The sequence below is a fragment of the Trichomycterus rosablanca genome, chromosome 19 (genome assembly GCF_030014385.1).
Source record: "Trichomycterus rosablanca isolate fTriRos1 chromosome 19, fTriRos1.hap1, whole genome shotgun sequence".
In the NCBI taxonomy this organism is placed as follows: Eukaryota; Metazoa; Chordata; class Actinopteri; order Siluriformes; family Trichomycteridae; genus Trichomycterus; species Trichomycterus rosablanca.
This window is the reverse complement of record NC_086006.1, coordinates 7,096,720-7,117,625: the sequence shown is the minus strand read 5'-3', so window position 1 is coordinate 7,117,625 and position 20,906 is coordinate 7,096,720. Positions and strand designations below refer to the sequence as shown.

Genomic DNA, 20,906 nt, shown 5'->3' with positions numbered 1-20,906 from the left:
CTGCCCAAAACTCAGCATCTGCCCAGATGGTATGTATAGAGGCAAAGTGTCTGTCATGTTACATAATGTTTTTTTGCATCTGCTACGTTATCAATCTAAAGATTGCACAGTGTGCCTTTGATGCGTCTTTAAGAATCGACCACCGATGGTGCAGCCATGTGATTCTCTTCAAATCAATCCCTGTTTCCCCATGTGATTTCAGGGAATTTAACAGTAGACTGCTGGGAAGAGGGAATAGCGCTGTGGAGTTCCTGGAAAGATCTTCCTCTTAGAGGGATCATTAGTGGTCACAGCTAGAACTTTTACATTGTGCAAGACTCTAGGTCACTGTCCGAGGACTCACTGCAAACTGCAGCGCTACATTTACTGGTAACAAAGACAGTATTTGTTGTAAAATTATAGAGTAGAATATTTACTGTTTAGTCATGCGCCTGGTTAGTGTACCTGCAATGCCTTACCTGGATTGGTGATAAGGGATGTGCTAGTATTGCCATCCAAAAGTTTGGGCCTGTGAGTGTGTGTTTTGTATAAAAAATGATAAGTCTTTTTTTATTTTAAGTGTCTTTTAGTGCCCAGCTAACATAGAATGACTAAAAATAATGGTAGGGACAGTTCAATTTTTGTTGTAATGGTGTTTACACCAAAATAAAAGCTTGTGTTTATGTACATTTTAGTGAAAGTCCAGTTATATATTCTTGGAACATTTAATGAAAGTTTTAAGGATTTCAAGAACTCTTCTTTTTATCTGGTTAAATGATGGGAATGTGTTTTTATGTGTGGGTTGTCTAATACCTGCCTGGTTAAAATATACATAAATAAACTTAAATTATTACTTTTGTTGTGTAGATATCAGTACCCCAACCTGTAATATCATTAAACTTTGTGGCATGACCTCAGAATATCTTTTTAGTGATTATAAATAAATGAAACTGATGATTTTACTTTAATTTTATGTATGTATGTATGAGGGTTCTTCAAAAAGTTTCCGCACTTTTTAAAACTCTATTTATTAAGAATTTCAAAAACAAATGACATCACTTTTCTACATAGTCACCTTCTTTTGTGATGCATTTTTCCCAGCATCATACCATTTTAATGCCATTGCAAAAATGTTTTTGGTTGAGCTCGTAGCCACTGATGCACCGCTGCTTTCACATCATCATTACATGAAAATTTTCTTCCCCTTAAAGCTTCTTTGAGTGTTTCAAAAAGGTGGAAATCAGATGCCGCTAAATCCGGACTATAAGCTCTCTCTCAGTCTCTCAGACATGACCAATTACTACTCCTCTCACCCTCACCGTTTCCAATGAAAATATGAAAGTGCGGAAACTTTTTGAAGAGCCCTCGTATATTTTTAACTCAGATTATTTTTTAGAAAACCTACAATAAAATCCCTTTCTGAACTTGAATCTGTTTACATATTTTTAAACAAAGTGGATTTCTCCTTTAGTCACAGAAAAAGAATAGTTGCAGAACTCACTGAAAGCCCCCAAAATGTTTAACTAACAGCAGTAAACTAGTTATAACGGTGCTGACCTCTTAATAGGGTTGTATAGATTCACTTGTGAGATGCTTATTTACACTGCAGATAGCACTTTGATTCCCTTTGCATCAACCCAAACAGGTAATCAATGTCATTAATGTCACCCTCCCTCATAGTAAATGTTTTATGGACAGTGTGACCAAGATTTCAGCCTACTGTGCATCACCCTTCATTATTTCACACTGCTAGCACAGCAGCACTCAGCATGCCAAAATAATGTATTCGATTTTACCTTTTTTTGGGCTGTTGAAGGCTTATCGACCTTCTATCAGTTTTTATAAGCCAGAAACAACAGAAAAGCTCCAGAGGATGCGCCGCGTGCGTTTTTATTTATATATCTATTTCTGTATTTATCTATTACTGTTTTTGCTAACCGAGCCCTGTATTATAGGCTGCCGTCCTCTCTGGATGTGAGCTGAATAACAAAGAGTCTTTAAAAAGAAAGGAAACGGAAATACATGAGGCATTTCAAAGTTCATGCCTCTTATCAGGCATAATATTTTAGCTTGAATGATAAATAGCACATGAATTTGTAATGAATTTGCCACAGTGGGAATATTTTTGCTTTAGCTGTGTAGTCAGGTTTTCATTGGGTTAGGAAGCAGGTAAAATGGTAGGAGTTTAAGGGTGAGAAGGTTTATGGTATTACATTATATGCTGTTAAAATTGAAAGGTTTGTCATATTAATTAGATGATTCTTTCAAAAAGTAAAACTAAACCCATGCCAGCAAAATGCCCCAATTGCATAAAAAACACTGAACCCCTAACTGCACCGTTCTCTTGGTGTAAACCACACATACACCTACCTACCTAACAACCTTCTTGGTTACATTTTCGATCCTTATTTCTACTCTGCCAGCAGTGTTTGCCTGTTAGGTGGCAAGACTGTAGGTTTTGCACAGGTGGCCCACAGGTCTCAGGTTCAAAGCTCTGTACTCTACCGCTTTAGCATCAGCAACACATGTGGCCCAGCTGGCAGTGCTTGCAGCTGCATGTATGAGTATTGAAAGCATAGCTTTGTGGCACTAAAAGCATCTGCTATTTGTGGCAACTTAGTTACCCTTCATCAGTAATTGATTTAAATATAGCTTAAATATGGCGTAAATCTATCATCATATTAGCCCAAATGTAGGTGACATCACTATTACGTACATTTCCAAAAATATTAATTTATCTTTAGTAACTTCTATATCTTGACTTGGGTCATGGTGGAGCCAATCCTAGGACTATTCAGTACAAGTAAAGAATACAACCCAGACAGTGCACTAGTTCATCACAGGGCATCACTTACTTTCATTTATTGTTTTTTCACTCACACCTTAAGGAAATATAACTCCACACATCTAGAGGTGAGATCTGAACCAAGGCAGTTGTGCCACTGGGTTGGTACTGATTAGGGTTAGCAAGGCATGAACATAATAAAATATTGTTCTAATTTGTCGGCGGTGTTAAATTTCTCTTGTGCTTTGAACCAAGGTTGAATTTAAATACTACAGGTTAGCTCTAACCTCTCCTTGTTGTTCTACAGGTCCACAGAGGGACTAAGTGTCCCTACTGGCTGGTTGTATCTGGGCCAGCGTGTTGGTGATAGGGATGAGAAGCATTAAGCGGTATAATGCGAGATTATGTGGATCGTCTCCGATGCATGATAAGCACACGCTGATGTCCTTAGCGGGGTTGTCAGGTCCTCATTGTGCGTTTGGGATTGCTGACACAGGCGGACGGGTGTTAGGATGAGCCCTGACGCAGATTATGACCTTGGCTGGCAGTCGGTGGGAGGCCTCATTAGCGGCTCTGGGCTCGTTGGGGCCGCCCTGAACGAAAACGCGCTAATTACCCCGCTAACAATGTCCTTGCTCAGTGAGCTTACGGCAGAACCTTGGCCTGAGGATAATAACCAGGCTGACGTGCCAGGACGAGCGCTACAGCGTGTATATTCGGAGGATTAATGCGCCGCTGATGCTGGGAGGATGTGGGGGTTGTTAAGATTCATGTGCTGAATAGCCCTTTAATGTAAAGGTTAAATGTATGCATCAATCATTTACCAGGTAGAATGTCATTTATTCACCCACAGCTAATGCCAGGCTTGTAGAGTCAAAGTAAACAAAATGATTAATATTTAATAATAGATTATATTGAATTGTTGACTGCAAATTGTTTACATATTTTCTTAATTGTGTATTTTTTGTGTTTGAATTAGGCTTTCCATTCTCAGTATAGGTGATTTATTGAAGGTTCCTTCCTATATTACAAAATCTTGCATCAGCCATACCTGGGAAGCCAGAAGTACTACTTTATTTATTCATTTTGCTTTGTTTGACCTTTTTAAGACTTAAAAATACATTTGTTATTATTAATAATAAATTTATGAATAAATACTCTCATGAAAACACAAACACATTTATGGTATCAGATGCCTTTGACCAATTCAGTTTACCTCCAAGTACAATCCGAGCAATTGTGGATTAAGGGCCTCGCTAAAGTACTCAACAGTGGCAACCTGGCTGTGGTGGGCTTAAAGCAGTGACTTTCCGACCTGACCTACTAGTCTCCAGTACCTCAACCTGTAAGCTGCCACTACCCATATTCACATGTTTCAAGTTTTTCATAATGACTCACATGTTCGCATGAAAACACATTCAAAAACATATTTTAAGTCTGTAACTTTAACTGTAACTTTAAGGTTTCCGTGGATTTATGACCATAGAAAGCAAACATGGACAAATAACAATCCCAACAAAGAACAAATCCTGAAAACGTCATTATTATTATTAGTTCCAAATATAGACCGATATATGGATTGTAGTTTTTTTTTACATAGCATTTCCATTCACATTGGCCACTTCTAAAAACTGGCGGTGGCAGATATGACCAGCAGATCACTGTTCTAAGCCGGAGCTGAAAGACAAGTGATTTGTCAGGCCGGCTCGGTGAGCGAGAAGAAATTCCTTTGCCGTTGGCAGACTGTCTGTAGCCGTGCTGAAAGCGTGACAGGCTGACATTAGCGAGGCGCAGCCTGTAATCTGAGCACTGTAAAACTAGCATTTCAGCTGCCGCAATCAGCGGAGCCGGCGGCCAACTACGGCGGAATGGTGGCAAGACGATCTGCCGCAGCCGGCGACAGGTCGTTAAAAACATTGCCGGGACCTCCCTCGTCGCCGGCGTGGGCCCCAGCCTGCCAGACGCTGAGAGACGTGCACCCAACGCTCGATAAATTCTAGTCCACATAGTAATGCCACATAAGGAGATCAGGGTTTTAATCAGATTGCTTTGAAATACACTCATGACATACTTCACCGTCCATCCATACTCATTCATCAGTGCCAAGTGAAGCTAATAACGCTCGGGCTTAACAAGAGGGGCGGATGAATGCATGAATGCACTAGTCGTTCCTAATCTGTATGTTAGACAGACTTGTGGCCTTGAGAAGTGCACAAAGGAGAAATAAATCTAGTAGGCGAGATGGCACAAATTTAATATTATGAAAAGTTCCATCAACCAATGAAGCATCAGGGACATCATACACTTACTCATTTATCAACATTCACTTTATACCTGGGGATTTTAGTGTGTCCAGTTCACATAGACATGTTTTAGACAGGGAAGAGAAAATCTGGGGAGACTCCATGGAGACAACATACCATGTTACTCCACACAGACAGTATCTAGAGGTGAGAATTGAACCCAGGACCCTGGAGCCATAAGGCACCTACATTACCAGCTGTGCCATCATACTACCTGGTCTAACACATTTCATTATGGTTGGAGGCAAGGATTGAATTTAGATTTCCAAAAGTGGGTGCTGCACAGCTTGCCCATGGTGACTTTGCCCACAGCGACTGTCTGGAAGGGGGGTTGCATGTTAATCCTGAGTCTGTATGAGTGTCTGTGTGAGTTACTATTGGGTACTCTGGTCTACCTTCCCAGTACATGCAGATGGTAGAGTGAAGTGAGATAGCAGAAGTATGAAAGTGTGTTGCCCCATGATTATTTGGTGGCTTATCCATCGCGCTTTCCTATCCAGTGTTTCTAAGTGCTGCCAGATCCTTAACGACCCCTAAAGTAAGTAACAGTGGAGTTTTAAAATCATGGACACATGATGAAATGATACTTAAAGTAGAGTTTTATGATCATAACATTGTTATAACATGAATATCATGAAGCAGCATAGTAGCAAGTATTGTTGGTGCCGCCAAATTCCAGGTTCCTGTGTTTAAATCCCATTTAGGTTATTAATCAGATGAGTCATAATTTGCATGATTTGTCTAAATACTTTTGATCAAATTTGTCACAAGCATTAATCAAAAGTGTGTGTATTGGAAATGAGAAATACACTGCAGTTGATTGCTCATTGTTCACAATGAGACTGTTGTTCCTGCTGTTTTCAGGTCATCCTGCTTTTTAAATCGATTGATAACTTCTCTCTTATCTTTATTATTTTGCAAAATCAAAGTTGAATTTTTTTTTCAAGCTATATCAACTACCTGCAACGCTTTATCCCAGCTCTGTCTGCATCCTCTAATTGACTTCAGTGTTGTGATGCCAAAAACGGTAATCACTTCACTTAAGCTCCTAAACTACTTAGGAGCCCTGAATGTGTTTATTAGAACTGAGACAGGATGAGACTCAAAACTGCTTGCTGCAGGAATCTGTCACCGATTATCCGGTTTAAATCTGAAAGACAGCGGGGGGCAGGTGAAATGCACAGGGGTGTAGATGAAGTACAGAAGATTAGGGATGTTATGGATAATCTGAGCACCCTTCAGTACTAACGCTGGGAATGTGTCATGTACATGTTTGCCAAGGTCCTGGATAGTTGTTTGGATGTTTGGATACCTAGAAGTAACCACCACGTCTTCCTCTCTCCTTGTTTATCTCTGCAGCCGTGACAGTGACCTCACAACGATCATCTCCAACCTGCACCACAGCCGACAGCACGGCATGCCCGACAGCCAGCCGTGCTCTGACCTCAGTTCCACCTCCACACACTCAGGTACAGCTAAAAATGATGTGAACTTAATAATAATTAGCATCCTATCAGTTCTCTGCCTCTTTCTTAATGTCTCTCCGTCGTACTCACCCTCGCCCCTCCCCACCCCCTCTATCTCTATTTCTTTCTTGTCTTTTTATTCACTTTAAAGGGGTAGCCTTTTTGTTCCCGTAATGATTAAGCCTGTAAGGTTCGGGTGTTAATTTGCTTGATTGGGCTCTGTAAGCTCATTACTCCTCCCATTGCGTCCATCCTCAGGTCATTACTTAACGCTCTCTCTCCTCATTATTTCAACACGCAGTTAAACCCACTGTTAAACAAGCGCACTATATTAGCTTTAATCCAGATCTACAGTGCGAGCAGGCAGTACGTTGCTTTCATTTCAGTTCTTCAATCGGCTGAATGGCTAAATATTCCAGCTTCTGTGCCTCTTAATAGAGAGAATTTAGATTTTCTGTAATTTATGAAATGTTAATTTATTTTAATGTGTGGTTTTCCAAAATATGACCAAATCGGCTTGTTTGAAAATTTACAAAATGCAACCCAGATTATTAATTTAAAAAAAAAGATTACTTCAATTAATTATTTTGTTTAATGTTTAATTCCTACAAAATAATAGTAATATTTTTTATATTAAAACATCAGGCCTGGTTCAGTTTTTTTTCAAGTTTTAATTCATCCCAAATGTGCTCACTGAGGCTGAGGTTTGGGCTTCAGACAGGAATTCCTCCACACCAAACTCATCAAACCATGTCTTTATAGACCTCGCCTTGCTCAGAGTTGGAGGGATCATTTATTATGAATAATTGTGTGACTAAAACACCTGAACATAATAATTAGGAAGGGTGTGTGGATTCCTTTGACCAAATTGTGTATATTCATAGCTTTTTAAGATGTCACAAAACATAAGCATAAAACAAAATCTTAAAACTGTAAGCTTCACTTAGAAAAGCTCGATAAATTTAATAACTGGGCTTGCATCAGGCAGGATGTTCAAGTCTCTAACAGGAAGATGCACAAATCGAAAATGTTATTGAGTTTTGAGTGGGCTTGAGTTCATCAGTTTTTATATGGATGACTGTAAATCAATATTGCTTAATATCCTATTATCACACTCGCTCTCAAATTATCATAGTAAGTCACCGTGCCTTGACGTGTCTCCAATCTCAAACTAATTGGCCCAATGATTTGAAGGACTGATGTAATTTTCTTAATGAGTTTGGTGTTGGCGCAGACAGCAGGTCTGAATGCTCGATTTTTCAGCAAAATACTCTCGTTAGCTCAACTGAGGAACTTGAATTAACTGGATTACTAGTTGCACAAAATATATTGTGTTGCCCGTATTACAAATATTAGAATGTAGTATGCTAATTGGAACTGCCCAAATATTCACTTGCTAATTCATAGCATATTCATAGGATAAAAGAAAAACAACAGTCACCATTTTTGCTCTGTTCCAAACTACAATGCACTAAGTGCACTGCACTAAATAGCAAGTCAAATAAGGGAACTAATTAGTAAGTATAACTTACTCCCTATATAGTGCACAGTCACAGGTAAAACAAGTGAGATTTGTTTATATTAGTTGCAGATAATTCACAGCCATGTTATTTTTGTATAACAGACCATGATGGGTGGTGATCTCCTAAAAGCTTGTGAACCAGCAATCAAAAGGTCTTTGGTTCAAGCCCCACCACTGCCAGGTTGCCAATGTTGGCCCTGAGCAAACTTAACCTAAAGTTCCCGGTTTAATTGTAAGTTATTTTAGATAAAACGTCCGGCAAACGGATATCTACTTTTCGAATCTAAGCTTTTCGTCCCTGGGTCAGGTCAAAGGTCAGACAAGGTCAGGCCACTGATAGTGTAGCCGTGAAGGAAATGATGTCAGCACTGGTAGCGCATAGTCCTGTAGAAACTGAATACGACTGACGGATATTGAAAGGTTATTGTGTGCCGCAACTATTATCCTGTCACCTTACACCTCTTCACCACATCAAAGTAAATACTGACATTGTGCTTCTAATATAGCAGAATAAATCCAGTCCGAGTCTTTAGCTTTTCATGCTGAACAGTGAGACTTCCACCAGCCTTTTTTAATTTTTGTCCTTGTTTCCATCACACAGTCTCTTCTACTTCCTTTCAAGTCTGACTTGCCTTGGGTATGTGGTTACGGAGCCAGGGAGACAACAAGGGAGAGGGAGGGAAAATTAAAAAGATTCAGGTTAAAAAAAGTGGAGGAGAAGGAGCGAGAGTCCTGCGTGGTATCGGGGGAGAGCAGACAGCGGCGGCGTTGCTCGAGACAGGCGGAGAAAGGAGGGGCGGCTGCTGCCATGGAGAGGGCCGTTAATTAAATCTGAGGGACAGACGCGAGAGCCGAGCTAGACGTCAGTCCTATTCAGCCAGCGACGGAGCCTAGGCGTCCCTCGCTCACCCTCCCTCTTCCTCCCTTCATCCGTCCCTCCGGCCGGCTCGGGACAGCAGGAAGAGGGGAAGTAAGGGGGAGGAGGGAGAGGAGGAGCAAGCGAGGGGGTGGAGAGCAGGGGCGCCAGCAGATCGTCTGGCTCCCCGTGTCGGCTCCTAAACGTGGCTTTGCGGTCAGACCAGAGCCCTCGTAATGGGCATATAAGGTGTTTTAGATTTTTTTCTTTTCCCTCCCTGAAGGGGTTTGGGTGAGAGCGCGTGAGAGAGGCGATTAGAGTAACTGAATTTGTATGTGCTATCGTTTAGACCTGTCAACGTTCACATTTGAGCCCATAGATCATCTGCGTGGCTGATTGCAAATTTATTTTCCCACTGTTTTCTGATCTCTTGATTTAATTTTCCTCTCCTGCCAGTTCAGCATTTAAGCTAGACAGTATGTTAATGCTATAAATATCATGATTAATTTTTTTAAAGTGTTCTTACTCTCTGATTTATTACATAATTCTCACCATTACCAATACGTTTGTTAGGTTTATTTTACAAACTAACCCACTGGATCACCATCACAGTATTGAGTATTTGGCCTCTTTTTGTTATTATTATTTTTTATGCTTTGATCCTTCTTATTTCAGAGTTTCATAGGGTTTTTTTTAGCCGTGCATGTCTCCTCCCCTGTGGCTCTCAGTGGGGGGTGGCAGAAGGAGGTGGGGTTGTATCCTTTGGGCTAGCGGAAGCGCCGCGTAGCTCTTTCCCCCCTACGGCCAATCAATGGCAGCCTTTCAGCCCGGGCCGAGGCCTGCAAACAGAGGATCAATAAGTTATTAGCACCATTCTGTCAGCTGTAATGTGGAGATTGATTGGAGGCCGCGGCTCTGCCGCACCACCCGCCACTTCCCCTGCCTGATAAAGATGACAGATTAAGGGAATAAGGACGGAGAATTAAGGAGTCTGGCCTGTCTGACCTGTCAGTGACCAGAGAGCGAGAGAATAGCAAAGAGGGGAGTAAAATGATCCACCTCTTCATGTTTATTCATTTTATTCTTTTACTGTATTATTAAAATGCTTTTCTACTTAAGGTAGATGTGCTTGTTGTTTTTCTACTACACAAACAAGGATCAGTTATTACGTCTTAAGCTTTTTATGCTAAACTGTGAGAGATCATCTTTAAAAAATTTTTTTACAACAACAGTGACATCACAGACATGAGTAATTCAAAATAGTCACTGATGTTCTGCACCCGGTCTTTACTAGATCAAATACAGCGAGAAAAACAGTAAAATGTAACGTCAGCGAGAAAGCAATACAGTGGGGAGTTTTAATACGCTAAGGATATTTCCTGAAGGGAACAGAAGAAGCACTGTGAGTCAACGCTGCTGTCTGACTCCAGGTCTTAGTGCAAAACGAGGTCTTCCTCCTCTCTGTGCCGACCCTCCACCTTCTGTTTTTGTTGAGTGCATTATATGAACAAGGGCCAAGCGCTAAAAGCAGACGGAGCATGCCGTGGAGCCAGGCTTCCTTTGCTCGCCTCGTGTTGGTGCCACAGGCATGCTGCTTTGCTGCAACCACGGCCCATATTTACGCCAGCCAAACTGCTATCGCAGTAGGCTGTTTGGCTTTGTGTGAGTTTAGCCAAGGCGCCTTCTTCTCCTACTATTATACGCTAGCATATATAGAGGACAGTCTGCATAAAACCAAACAACATGCCACACTATTGATAATAGTAACAGAATAATTGTCTAGTTTCAACATGTTTCCACCTGAATATGACAATTCTCAAAATGCTGCTGGTCTGGAACAAAGAACTAAATTAGAAAATAAGAAAATAGGGACCATTTAGCTAAAATACAGTTTAGTTTAGAAGCAAGTGGTTTGGAACGCTGCCTTTTATTGCACGTGGTCTGAATATAGTTCAGGCAAGTGTTACATTTTTAGAAATTGTTGAACAAGCAACTAACTAATTAGGAGCAACACTAATAAAAGTCCATCTCAGCACCAACACTTTGAATAAATAGCAAAATCGATAAAACCATGACGTGTCATCTGGCACGTTGTCGTCGTCTATACTGGTGCGCTGGTGTCTCTGTGCGGGTGGATTTTACTTGGACGGTTCTCAAGTCAGGGTTTAAACATCAAAAAATCAAGCTTTCAATTATTATTTTTACACTGTGTTAGTAAACTCCCACATCTGATTACATAACTGCTTGACTCTTAGGCTAGATGAAACACGGGATGGTTCTTAAAAAGGCTTTCTGGTTTTCTAAACGAACATGAAGTTCTGGATGATGAAAAAATGAGAAGAAACAGCAGCTGTTGTAATTTAAAAACTTTTACCATAATGCAAATTAGTTTACAAGCCTTAATCCCGTTTTAGAGGACGGATCTGTGTCCGTTGGGTCTGCTTTAAAAGTTTGATATAGCTCGATGCTACAGCCTAGTAAAATTTAAATGAAACTATTGATTTTCTTTTCGAGGAAGAGGTAGACCGATAAGAGGTGGAAGAATGAAGTGATGTGAACGTTTTTCCCTCAGACGCCAGCAGGAGAAGCCTATTAAAGAGCGTCCGCTTTCTGGAAGCGGGATAGGCAGGCTTCTTCCGCAGGAAACACATCAAACACCATCATTAGTGCGGCGCGCTCCTTACATAGCCGGCCAGACCTCGCTCTGCCACTCTTAAAGTCCTTTCATGCGAGGGCTTGCTTTTCTTCTCCTCTTTACTCCTCGCATTCAGCCACTCTTATCAGAGAGAGCGGTGAACTGAGTGTTTGGCAGTAAGAGGTGAGGTGAAGCATAGTGTGTGTGTGTGTGTGTGTGTGTGTGTGTGTGTGTGTGTGTGTGTGTGTGTAATTTTGGCGTTTGTAGTACACACTTGTTGAGGTCCATTTTCTCTGTGAGGAAGTATTTTAACTTATTTAGCCTTTAAATTAGCCCTGCGTTTTCTTGAATGGCTTATTCTGGTGGTATATAGGTGGTAAATGGTATTTAAAGCATTTTTATTAAAAAAAAACAGCCTTCTTCACTATTTCTTTATAAAGCATGAGTAGGACGATGGGCTGTGATGGGCTGGCGAACTGTCCAGGGTGTTTCCTACCTTTCACCCAATGAATCAATATCTATAAAACAGACAATGAATAAATACATTTGTAGCCTAGTGGTTAAGGTACTGGACTAAGCAGAAAGTCCCTGGTTCAAAACCCCACCACTGCCAGCTTGCCACTGTTGGGCCCTTGAGCAAGGCCCTCAACCTTCAATTGCTTCGACGGTAAGTCGCTTTGGATAAAAGCATCTGCTAATAGTAAATAAATGAATTATTATTTAAATTAGTTAAACAAAAAATGGTTACTAGAACACAAAAGCCTTCCTTCTAACAAATTTAATTAACATACCTACTGTTAATAATGAACCAGAAATTGCTTCATATTATTCTGTATTTTGATTGGTTGACTTACTATGGCATAAATCACTGTAAAAACCATAATGTATTTCAAAACTCTGAAACTAAAACCTCACTCAGATCTGCTTGTGACAACTTTAAACTAGTTAACTAGCAATTTGCTATTGAATATTTTGAGTCGTTTTGTCAGAAAAGTTTGGGAACAGGCGCCTGCAAACCATAGCAGTGTTCATATTTCAAAGTCAGATCTCAGTAGTGCTACTGTCCTGGCAGGGCAACCTACAAACAAATGGCTGTGACTGAGGGAGAAGAAGTTTGAGAACAGTGGTTTGTCACTGGCACAGTGTCCACTACGAAGTACAATGCAATTCACTTCAGTCACAAGTCGCAAATTGGATGTGACTGGTTACATGCAAGATTATGGTCTGCTTAGGTTTACACATCTGTGAAGCAGAATCAGACACGTAGGCTATGCAAAAGTAAACTAATCAAATTCATGCATTCTCAATATGTTGTGGCTCTGTTTGCTGTTGTTTTGTCCACAATGATGTCAGTGTCTCGTGTCCCCCAGGAGAGGTTGGGTTTGAATTGGGTCAGGCATTTTTAAAACAGATGTAAAATTTTAGATGCTTCAGTTATATTAGTATTTGCTATGGATATTAAAACTTTTTAATACACTGAGGTACATGACTTGTCTTCAGCCACATGGATGCAGTGTATGGCTGGAGGTGTTTCGGTAGATCAGACGGTTAATGTTTCTTTTGGTATGCACCGGTAAGACTTCAGAAAATCAAAGAACAAAAGAGAGAGAGAGAGAGAGGAAGAGGTATCTGCGGCTTCAGCCGAGGCACAAAACCCAGAGTTCGAGAACAGGAGAGAGAGCTGGAGTGAGAAAAAGTGCAATGACAAACGGCCTCTTCCTTCCTGCATGCATGCAGCAGCAGCACACTCTCAGCTGCCCTGCCAGTATGATTAGCAGGATATTGATTTGAGATGCGTGCTTGGGGGAGGCGGGTGCTGTAATCGTACACTAGACACTCGCAACGAGCCGTGCCGGGCTCGAGCAGACAGCCTCAGGACTCCAACACAAAGGGCGAGAGGAGAGGAGAGGGAGAAGGAGAGGACGAGGATAGAAACAGAAATAAAAGCAAGGGAAAGTTACAGAAAGAACGAGTGAGACAGTTCAAGTTGTGCTTTATATAGAGCGTATAGAATCTGAAAAACAGGGAGAAGAATTAGAATTACAAGAGCTCTGCAAAAAAGTAGAGTTCTGATGTTTCTTTCTCCTTTTGGCTTTCCAGATGCAAATTTTGTTTGTTTCGTTTTAGGCCAGGAGTCGTACATTTAGGAGAGACATAAAAATCAAAGGTAAAAGAAGGAGACAGAGCGAGACATCTGAGCAGATAGTGAGGAGAGAGAGGGAGTGTGTTTGCGCGAGACCGAAACAGAGTGACAGAAAGAGAAACCGAATCTCGGCGTGCTGGTACGAGACAGATTTGTCGTCCGCTCTGGCACAGGGCCCTCTCATCTCTGGCAGAGTCGTGGCAACAACTCATCTCGCCCACAGCTCCAGCATGTACTCAGGTAGCTGGTGAGCGAATCAGCCTTCGCTCTCTTTCCCCTGGGCTCATGGCTGAACTCTTGTGCTCTGCTCGTCTCTTTCAGATGACGTTTTAGGCAAGAAGAGAGCCTACTCTCCCAGCAGCAGCAGCGAGTGCCCGTCCGAGAGCAAGAAGTCGCGCAGCGTGTCGCCCAAAGGTAAGAGCTTCAGAGACGAAGATGAATGTGTGTGCATGTGCGACTGAGGTGCGATGCAATCAGAGCCGTTTAACCTTGCGTTTGCGGGAAGGTGTGGGGTGGAGGGGGGGCAAGCATGTGATAGAATGGCAGAATGTACAGGTGGGAGGGGGTATTAAGGGAGGCACTCGGTTAAACATCTCCACCCCTTGGACGCCTCACATACTCACTAACACGCTGACACAGAAGGGACTACAGGTCTGTTGAGCCGTGACTACATAGAAACACATTTCATGTGATGTACAAAAAAGTCAAAAGTTTAAATACACGTGCAATGAATATACACAAATGACCCAAAACCTTAGAACTGCCCCCTAAATATCTGCAGGGTAATGCCTATCAATCATATAACAACTGTGTATGTAGCAGCCAGGCATATATTTAATGTTGAGCTGATGGTATTACTCACCTGTGGTGAGTACCCACCAACAGTGGTATGAGAGGGGACAAGCCACAAACCACTGAATCTTTGGGCACCCAAGACTCACTGATGCCAGAGCACATGAAGGCAATGGCGTCTGGTATGGAACAACAGAATGGCCACTGTGGTTCAAATAAGGCGAATGGGTCCCAACACACTGGGGCATTGGGCATGGGGCCCTTTTGTGTATGGGTGTACAGTGGGCATGCAGGCGCTGGCACTGGATATCAGAGCAACGAAGAAGGTAGACTAATCCTACGAATCCCGTTTTCTCCAAGATCATGTGGACAGTCTAGCATGTTTGCTTAGATGCACTGTAGGGTAGTTGTCGCTCAGCAGTTAAGGTTCTGGACTAGTAATCAGAAGGTTGCTGGTTCAAGTCCCACCACCAACAAGTTGACACTGTTTGCTCACTCAGCAAGGTTCTTAACCTTCAGTTTTATTCAGTCATATTTGTAAGTCGCAAATGTAAAATGTTAATATAAATAGAAGGGCCTACTGGTACCATCCTTGTACCAGATATCACAGTCCATGTCTGTGTAGGTAGGAGCTGGTTTGGCAGCATATTTAGAAGGTGGTCCTAATGTTTTGGCTCATTGGTGTACAGCTCATCAGTTTTGGATTCTATTGATTTCTTGTGGTGTCAAAAGTTCCATAATCTTATTCATCTTCAAGTCATGACCTTATCATTTTTCTTTTAGTGATTATGATAAATACAGTGGGTGAGTTCTCGGTGCCCGTATAAATAGGGTGAGTTTGCTTGCACTCAATAAAAAAAGTATATAAATTGTGGTCTTTTTGTCAAGAATATCGAAAAACCTATTGAAAGAAAATGAAGTATGTCTAAATGTTTAGATGCAAAACCAGAACTTCCAAAAACGGCAGTGTCATGAATTCCATCTGACTTCCTTGACAAATAAGTGGTCAGTTTAGGTTTTCTTCCAGACAATGGCAAAACGACCACTGTTCCATGTGCTTTTTAGTTTGCACAGGCAACCTAGCCAAGTTTATATTAACACACAGAAGTAGATAGATAAATAAAATTAAATAAAATGAATGATAGTGTTACAGGTATAAATATATACAATATGCAGTCTCACGGTTATAGGTATAAGTATATTCAATAGGGGCAATAATGTACATTGTTTTATATATAAATAGGTACAGTGTATCACAAAAGTGAGTACACCCCTCACATTTCTGCAAATATTTCATTATATCTTTTCATGGGACAACACTATAGACATGAAACTTGGATATAACTTAGAGTAGTCAGTGTACAGCTTGTATAGCAGTGTAGATTTACTGTCTTCTGAAAATAACTCAACACACAGCCATTAATGTCTAAATAGCTGGCAACATAAGTGAGTACACCCCACAGTGAACATGTCCAAATTGTGCCCAAATGTGTCGTTGTCCCTCCCTGGTGTCATGTGTCAAGGTCCCAGGTGTAAATGGGGAGCAGGGCTGTTAAATTTGGTGTTTTGGGTACAATTGTCTCATACTGGCCACTGGATATTCAACATGGCACCTCATGGCAAAGAACTCTCTGAGGATGTGAGAAATAGAATTGTTGCTCTCCACAAAGATGGCCTGGGCTATAAGAAGATTGCTAACACCCTGAAACTGAGCTACAGCATGGTGGCCAAGGTCATACAGCGGTTTTCCAGGACAGGTTCCACTCGGAACAGGCTTCGCCAGGGTCGACCAAAGAAGTTGAGTCCACGTGTTTGGCGTCATATCCAGAGGTTGGCTTTAAAAAATAGACACATGAGTGCTGCCAGCATTGCTGCAGAGGTTGAAGACGTGGGAGGTCAGCCTGTCAGTGCTCAGACCATACGCCGCACACTGCATCAACTCAGTCTGCATGGTCGTCATTCCAGAAGGAAGCTGACGCACAAGAAAGCCAGCAAACAGTCTGCTGAAGACAAGCAGTCCAAGAACATGGATTACTGGAATGCCCTGTGGTCTGACGGGACCAAGATAAACTTGTTTGGCTCAGATGGTGTCCAGCATGTGTGGCGGCGCCCTGGTGAGAAGTACCAGGACAACTGTATCTTGCCTACAGTCAAGCATGGTGGTGGTAGCATCATGGTCTTGGGCTGCATGAGTGTTGCTGGCACTGGGGAGCTGCAGTTCATTGAGGGAAACATGAATTCCAACATGTACTGTGACATTCTGAAACAGAGCATGATCCCCTCCCTTCGAATACTGGGCCTCATGGCAGTTTTCCAACAGGATAACGACCCCAAACACAACCTCCAAGATGACAACTGCCTTGCTGAGGAAGCTGAAGGTAAAGGTGATGGACTAAACCCAATTGAGGACCTGTGGCGCATCCTCAAGTGGAAGGTGGAGGAGTTCAAGGTGTCTAACATCCACCAGCTCTGTGATGTCATCATGGAGGAGTGGAAGAGGATTCCAGTAGCAACCTGTGCAGCTCTGGTGAATTCCATGCCCAGGAGGGTTAAGGCAGTGCTAATAATGGTGGTCACACAAAATATTGACACTTTGGGCACAATTTGGACATGTTCACTGTGGGGTGTACTCACTTATGTTGCAGCTATTTAGACATTAATGGCTGTGTGTTGAGTTATTTTCAGAAGACAGTAAATCTACACTGCTATACAAGCTGTACACTGACTACTCTAAGTTATATCCAAGTTTCATGTCTATAGTGTTGTCCCATGAAAAGATATAATAAAATATTTGCAGAAATGTGAGGGGTGTACTTACTTTTGTGATACACTGTATATATTGGCATACATTTTTTAAAGTCTCTATTTACTGTCAATGATAATCACTTATAATAATTTAGGCCATTCCACAAAGCTAAATTACATGATAGCCCTTATACTGACTTAGAATTTATGAAACCTAGGCGCCAAATAAAATCTTTAAGGCCACCACATCTTTTTAACTGTTGCTCATGCAATGTTGATAAGGAGGCCAAACAAGCCTGGAGGAGGATTCTTACTGGCTCAGAACATATACATGAGCATACAGGGGCCTGAAATTTGGAGCCCAACAGTTTTATGTTTTTTCCTAAGTGGCAGCTCTGTGTTATGCAAACCTCTGCAAAACAAAATATTATGATACATATCATGAAGCATAAAAATGCCTCAACCCTCAACCCTTTCATGATAGTAGGAACATCCGGTTAAGTTCTCAATTCTTCCACCTTTAAGTTTTTTTTATCATTACTGCATCACATATTCAGCTATTTGCTATTTGAATTTCGTAGCTCTTGTTTTATTTTGTTCCTAGTGTGCTGTGCTTGCTTTCCTCATATTCCAGTGTCGTATATAGATATAGATTCAGATTTAGAATAGCCTCTCTACCTCCCACATTTATTTTCCTCTATTTCACCCTGCTACTCCCTTTTGAGTTGCGCTAGGATTCAAAATCGAGCCGTCTCTCTCTCCGCGTTCTCTCTCTCCACGCTCTCTCTCTCTCTCTCCGTCGTTCTCTATCTCTCCAGGGCAGCACAAATCACATGCATGTGCGCCCATGCCGACAGCCGAGACGGCACAACTGGGAGGCGAGAGCGAGGCTGATATCCCCGGCAGCCCAGTGCTAGATTTACCGCCTGCCGCTCAGATTAGGTCAGCCGCTCAAGCTGAGAGCACAGAGTTGGGCGGGGTGGATGGGGGGGCTGTGGGGGGGTGATCTCCGCATGCCCTGCACACACGAACTGCTCTATTTCCTCTAGCTGATCTGAATGCTTTAATCTGTATTTAGCATGCACGTTGGAAATATATGTGAGCAATAGACGCCAGATTCACTTATTTTATATTTAATATTAGTATTGACCAGAAATGCTGGATTGCTATCGGATCAGCTTCGGCACATTTTGTAAACGTGAAATCGTGTTTACTGCTGAGAATGTGTGATACCATTAATTTTGTTGTATTACTACTATTTTTACCATGGCAACTTAAGTCAGGACTAACACGTGCTTTCTTCAGGGTACAAGAAGGTGGCCACACCCTCTTTTTCATCTGATATTGCTACAACTTTACTATTCAGCTGAATGTGCCTTGGTATGTTTGAAATTGGCAATTGTTGCTATTAATTAATAGGGACAGAGAAGGTAATCTGAGCTCTCTTGGACTCCTGGCTATAGACAGCTGTCCTAATTTCTGAGTTTAAACCTGTGTTTTACAGAGGAAATAATTTCCCAGAGAATATAAAATTGCAGTGCGTCTTTTTAACTCCACTCCCGCCTGCCGTGGATTCGCTGTTTTGACGGCATCTATTAAAGAATAACTGTAATTAACACGATACGTCCACACCCGGGAATTAGGATACAGTCAAGTCTGCTCTTACTAACACTGATGTTACTCATGGTCACCCTTCAGGTCTTACTTGCGAACTCGTCACCCTCTAGGTCATCACTGTGGCGGCATGATGATCACATGGGTGTTATACACACGATGTTGCTGTGATGAATTACAGTGGGTCAGCACAGGTCAAATTAGAGTGGCCTTAGGTCAGTGCTGATCTAACGTCTGTGATCTGCTGCTGTGCCCAAACAATTTTTCTTGGGGAGTGGATTGTGTACAGGTTTGTTTGTGTCAGTGTGTGTGTGTGTGTGTGTGTGTGTGTGTTTGTGACTATACACTTTATGGCCATTGACCATGAGCTTGTTGGACATCCTAGTTCAAAAACAAATGGTATTAAAATAGAGTGACCTGTATGTGATTTTTTCATCTATAACAACCTCCACTCTTCTGAGAAGGCTTTAAAGTATGTCGGTGGAAATTTGTGCCCATCAGTCAAAAGAGCATTTGTATGGCTGGGCACAAATGTTGGTGTCGATGTGCCAGTTCATTCCAAAGCTGTTCAGTGGTGCTGAGGTCAGGGCTCTGTGCAGCTTTCCTTCATGTCTTAATAGACTTGAAGGAACAAGTGCACAAGGGTTCAGTCATGCTGGGTCTTCCATAAACTGTTGCTTGCTTATTCCTCTCACCCAGACAGTCAGGGTCAGAGATTTCACCTTTGAAAATATATTCTAAATGTATAGGAAATAAGTTACTATTATGTATTAACATAGTGCATAATTTACAGTGGCTTGGTGGGCAGCACTGTCGCCTCACAGCAAGAAGGTCCCGGTTCGATTCCCAGGTGGAGCGGTCTGGGTCCTTTCTGTGTTGAGTTTGCATGTTCTCCCCATGTCTGCATGGGTTTCCTCCGGGAGCTCTGGTTTCCTCCCAGAGTCCAAAGACATGCAAGTGAGGTTAATTGGAGATACAATATTGTCCATAACTGTGTTTGAGATTAAACTTAAAGTGATAAATCTTGTGTAACCTGTAACTACCTGTCCTGTCATAAATGTAACCAAAGTGCGTAAAACAATATAATAAAATGATATTTAACAGACTAGGTATGAAAATACATATTATTTAAGCATGTTCTACCCGACCCTGACCACTTCAAGCCTTAAATAAACCTTAATATGCAGAAATAGGCTCCTAGTCATTTTGTACTCATGTCAAAACCCCCTGTAGACACCAAAACTCACACATACACACACACACACCAAAAAAGTGTGAATGCATTGTACACACTGCCTGACATGGCACTGGCAAAACACACATTCTCTGCTGAAATGACAAGCTAGAAAAACATTTTGTCATTTTGCGGCTTCACACACAGGTGCACGTGTTGTTTAGCCAAATTAATGCAAATGCATGTAATGCAGACGGACCGGGGATACGAGCACCGACCGCATGCGTTTTACTACTCTCGCTCTCAGTGGGTCTCACAGATATAAAAACGTATATGTGGACAGTCATATAGGCGCTTATTTTATTTTACTGTCTATTTTTGTCTTTATCTCCACACACACACATAGACGCGCGCACACACACACACACACTGACACCTGAGGGCCTTTGGCGGATTATCCGATGTTTGGCACAGTCCCCTAGCTGCCCCCACCATCCCTCTCCGTCAGCCTGGGGCCAGACTCAGCTTTCAATGAGGGTAAAAATATACCCCCCCTCCCTCCTTATTGCCTTTCCTCACTTCTCTCTCTTCCTCCGTCTCACCCTCCCTTTCTTCTTCTTGTCCTCTTCCTACCTCCCACCCACACCAGTCCCCCCCGGCTCTGTCTTGGGTTACCGTCTCTTCTTTTCACCGGCCCCAGACTGCTGCCAGCCTTACACCTTATAAATCACTCCCTCATCCCCTCACTCATTCATTCATTCTTTCATTTACGCACCAGCTCGTGTTCGGTCACTGTCACCTGATCCTCTCGGTCCCCAATATGTACTGACGCCCATGCGTGTCTCAGCGATCAACATCTAAAGCTGTTCAGAAATTATGTGTGAGAACTTGC

The 20,906-nt window shown here is 42.1% G+C and overlaps 1 protein-coding gene across 1 annotated transcript in view; it reads left to right on the top strand.

Annotated features, from left to right (window-relative positions):
* Window positions 1-20,906, top strand: part of samd11 (sterile alpha motif domain containing 11) — a 66,107-nt gene that overhangs the window by 23,201 nt on the left and 22,000 nt on the right. Inside the window, exons 4-5 of the mRNA XM_063015297.1 lie at window positions 6,427-6,536; window positions 14,011-14,103. Coding sequence (XP_062871367.1) covers window positions 6,427-6,536; window positions 14,011-14,103 — 203 coding nt within the window. The remainder of the gene's footprint in view (window positions 1-6,426; window positions 6,537-14,010; window positions 14,104-20,906) is intronic.